The sequence below is a fragment of the Acanthisitta chloris genome, unplaced genomic scaffold (genome assembly GCF_000695815.1).
Source record: "Acanthisitta chloris isolate BGI_N310 unplaced genomic scaffold, ASM69581v1 scaffold30736, whole genome shotgun sequence".
Taxonomy (NCBI): domain Eukaryota; kingdom Metazoa; phylum Chordata; class Aves; order Passeriformes; family Acanthisittidae; genus Acanthisitta; species Acanthisitta chloris.
Window position 1 is genome coordinate 28,491 of NW_008679192.1, and position 3,330 is coordinate 31,820.

At 39.9% G+C, this 3,330-nt stretch overlaps 1 protein-coding gene across 1 annotated transcript in view; it reads left to right on the plus strand.

Annotated features, from left to right (window-relative positions):
• CAPRIN2 (caprin family member 2) overlaps nt 1–3,079 on the plus strand; it is a 31,031-nt gene extending 27,952 nt beyond the window's left edge. The window contains 3 exon segments of the mRNA XM_009077205.1: nt 1–24; nt 779–845; nt 2,160–3,079. The exon segment at nt 1–24 is cut by the window's left edge and continues 110 nt beyond it. Coding sequence (XP_009075453.1) covers nt 1–24; nt 779–845; nt 2,160–2,728 — 660 coding nt within the window. The 3' untranslated portion in view covers nt 2,729–3,079.
• The last annotated feature ends 251 nt before the right edge of the window (nt 3,080–3,330 follow it).

The following is a 3,330-nucleotide window of genomic DNA, read 5'->3' on the forward strand; positions in this document are numbered from 1 at the left end:
ACTTTGTTTCCAGTGACTTCCACTGTACAGGGGCTAAGTGTTCTAATACAGATCATTACCTTATCAGGTGAACTATTCCTTACAAGCCCGAGGTTAATTTTGTTTCCTAGACAAAACCCTTTTCTTTGCAGTGGCAGACAGCAGTTGAAATAAGTCAGTTCAGACAGTATCTCTGTATAACAGGATGATTTTAGTCTGAAAGAAATCTCTGAAATGCAAACAGATGATAAATAAGATGTTGAATAATGACACTTATTATGGATTTTAAAGGCAGTACATCGTAAGATGTTGAATAATGACTTTTATTATGGATTTTAAAGGCAGTACATCAGATTTCTTTGTAATGGAGAATAATGAACTCCTGAATGGACTGACAGAATGTGGTTAGGCAAAAAGCCTGAACTAAATCAAAAAATCAACAGCAAACCAAAGCAATGTGTGGGAAAGCAAAGGTCCTGGTGGGAGGTGGTCTGAGGGTCCTTTGTACAGGCTCATGGACTTCAAAGAGCCTTGAGATATAAGGGTATTGCTCAGTGAAATAAGTGCATTGTTCAGAACCTGACTTGCTAGAACAGGCATCAAAATGGATCTTTAATTTCATACAAGCTATTATAAAAGCAAATTTTCCTAAGTGAGGCTGTTTGTCTACATCTTATTTCTGAACTCCATCGCTATCTACTCTAGAGACTGAATGAATTGTGGAAATGAAAAAATACTGTATTTGCCTCGCTTGTTTTCACATTTGCTTATAGACATCTTCCAAATACTTTTCTTTTAGGATGTTAATTACCAGCAGTGCTATAAAAGAGGAGGAATGTCTAGTGGTCCTCGAGCAAGTTCAAGAGGTAAGGCTCACACCAAGTTCCCAGCTGCACATATATGTGCTGGGGCATAGTAGCTGGAGTGTTGTGAACAGTGAGACAAACACGTAGACCATCACTGACCTAACAGATCAAGATTGGTGTAATTAAACCAAGCTAGGTGGAAGCTTAGGTACTGTTCTGAGACAGCATTGCACAGCAGCAGATTTAATTTCACTGTCCTCAGTTTTGAATCTTCATGTGTCAAAGCTATGACACAGTAGTACCTGACTGAACTTCACAAACTGGCTAGGAATACACCCACTGTGTTTAGGGAAGAAGCATTGGCTTCTTGCCTTGTATATTCTTCCCTGATTCTGGGTAACACATCAGATCCCAAAGACTTTGTAAAAACTTTTTCTCTGAAAATCTGTTTGGTAATACAGGTTTACTCTGTGCTTCCACAGTGGAGTATAAAACCTAAAGAAATAAATAAGACTAACTCTCTGTGCCCAAGCATGAGTAGCATGTATTTTGAGAAGCTGGAACAAAGAGTATTTATTCCTAATGCATGTGCTGTAAAAAGCTGGACTTTGAGTGCTACAGGTGAAAAGTGAGATGAATAGCAGCTATAGATGGCTGCTTTGGGGAGTAAAGGAAAATTATGGCCTATTGTAGAAGCTGTTTTAGGATAAATCCTAATAACTTCAGTTAGTTTTATTGACTACCTTAAGGTGATGCTTTTCAGTGGAGATAACAATGGTTTGCAACTTGAGCATGACAGCTTTAAATGTCTTGGATCCATTAATGATTTCATTCTAGAACCTTTTAACTTGGATGTTTGAAAAGATTAACAGCTTTATTTGGGGGAGTGAGATGCAGAAAACTTAAACTACTCTAGTTTGTCAGACTTCAAATATTCTAGGGTCATAAATTGATAAGGCCTACTAAACATGTAACTCTAGAAGAACAGTGAGTAACTTGTAGTGAAAATTGGCTACTTGGCTCTATGTCCATTTTGTCAAACTTTATAATTTCCCCTCAGAAGTTAGCACATGCTTTTTATGCTGACGTGTGACAAATACTAAAGCTAAAACTATTGCAAGTTACTGCCCTCTTCTACTTAGAAGCATAAGAAGTGATTGTTCATAGCTAAATTATGTCCCATCTTGCTGAATGCAAGTGTGATGAATGTAAAACAGCTTCAAAGTTCTGTGTCACTGGAGCCCTTTGACCCCTTACTGTAGCTGACAGACAAATCTGTTGCGAAACCTGTACACTTGCTGATTAAGATCATGCCTGCAGGCTAAAGGGTATTCTCCTGCTGTAATACTTACCACTGCTAATGATTTTTAACAGCAGGGTGGAGTGACTCCTCTCAGGTGAGCAGTCCAGAACGAGACAATGAAACCTTTACCAGTGGAGACTCTGGGCAGGGAGACTCCCGCAGCATCACCCCTGTTGATATGCCAGTGACAAGCCAAGCTGCCACCATCCTACCAGTGCATGTCTACCCACTCCCACAGCAGATGAGAGTCGCCTTCTCTGCTGCCCGAACATCCAACCTGGCCCCTGGAACTCTAGACCAGCCCATTGTGTTTGACCTGTTGCTGAACAACCTTGGAGAAACTTTTGATATTCAGCTTGGTAGGTTCAACTGTCCAGTGAATGGTACATATGTCTTCATTTTCCACATGCTGAAACTGGCTGTGAATGTTCCGCTCTATGTGAATCTCATGAAGAATGAAGAGGTCCTAGTGTCAGCATATGCAAATGATGGGGCTCCTGATCATGAAACAGCTAGTAATCATGCAGTCCTGCAGTTATTCCAGGGAGATCAAATCTGGTTACGTCTGCACCGGGGTGCCATCTATGGAAGTAGCTGGAAATACTCCACCTTTTCGGGATACCTCCTTTATCAGGACTAGAATCCAGTGCGATGTTTACAAAACAGCTGCTCCAAACACCTTGGTGGAGGGGGGTGGGACTAGCTTTGCACCTACTACTGACTTTATAGAGGATATGTGGTTCCATTATTGGGGGGAAATGGTGGTCCTGTTGTGCAAGGTGAAATCATGGAGTTGGGGTACTGAATCAGCACTAATTTGGCACTTTATCAGTTGTGATGTAGCCTTGCTAATAAAGCTGTGAATGTATATTGTTTGCACTTACCCTAAACTGTATTAATGTCCAGCTTACTACACTATTGATTGCCTCAAGTATGGGCTATTCACAATGCCTTGTTGTGCCTCAATAAAACAAGTTAATATGCATTTTAGTATTAATCGTGCTGGTGATTTTATTTTTAAAATACATCGCTGAGCTTATTCCTGATGACAGGTGACATGAGTATTATTACATCAAACTGGTCTTTGAGTTTCAATAATTCAGGGCAATCTGTGTTTAACAGGGATTACTTGTTTTGGTTCTTGCTTAGTGACATTCTTGAGTGTTACCTTGACCAAAATGAATTCAAGATTTAGTAACCTTCTTTCATTTAACTGAAATTCAAGAAATTAGAAGTGAAATG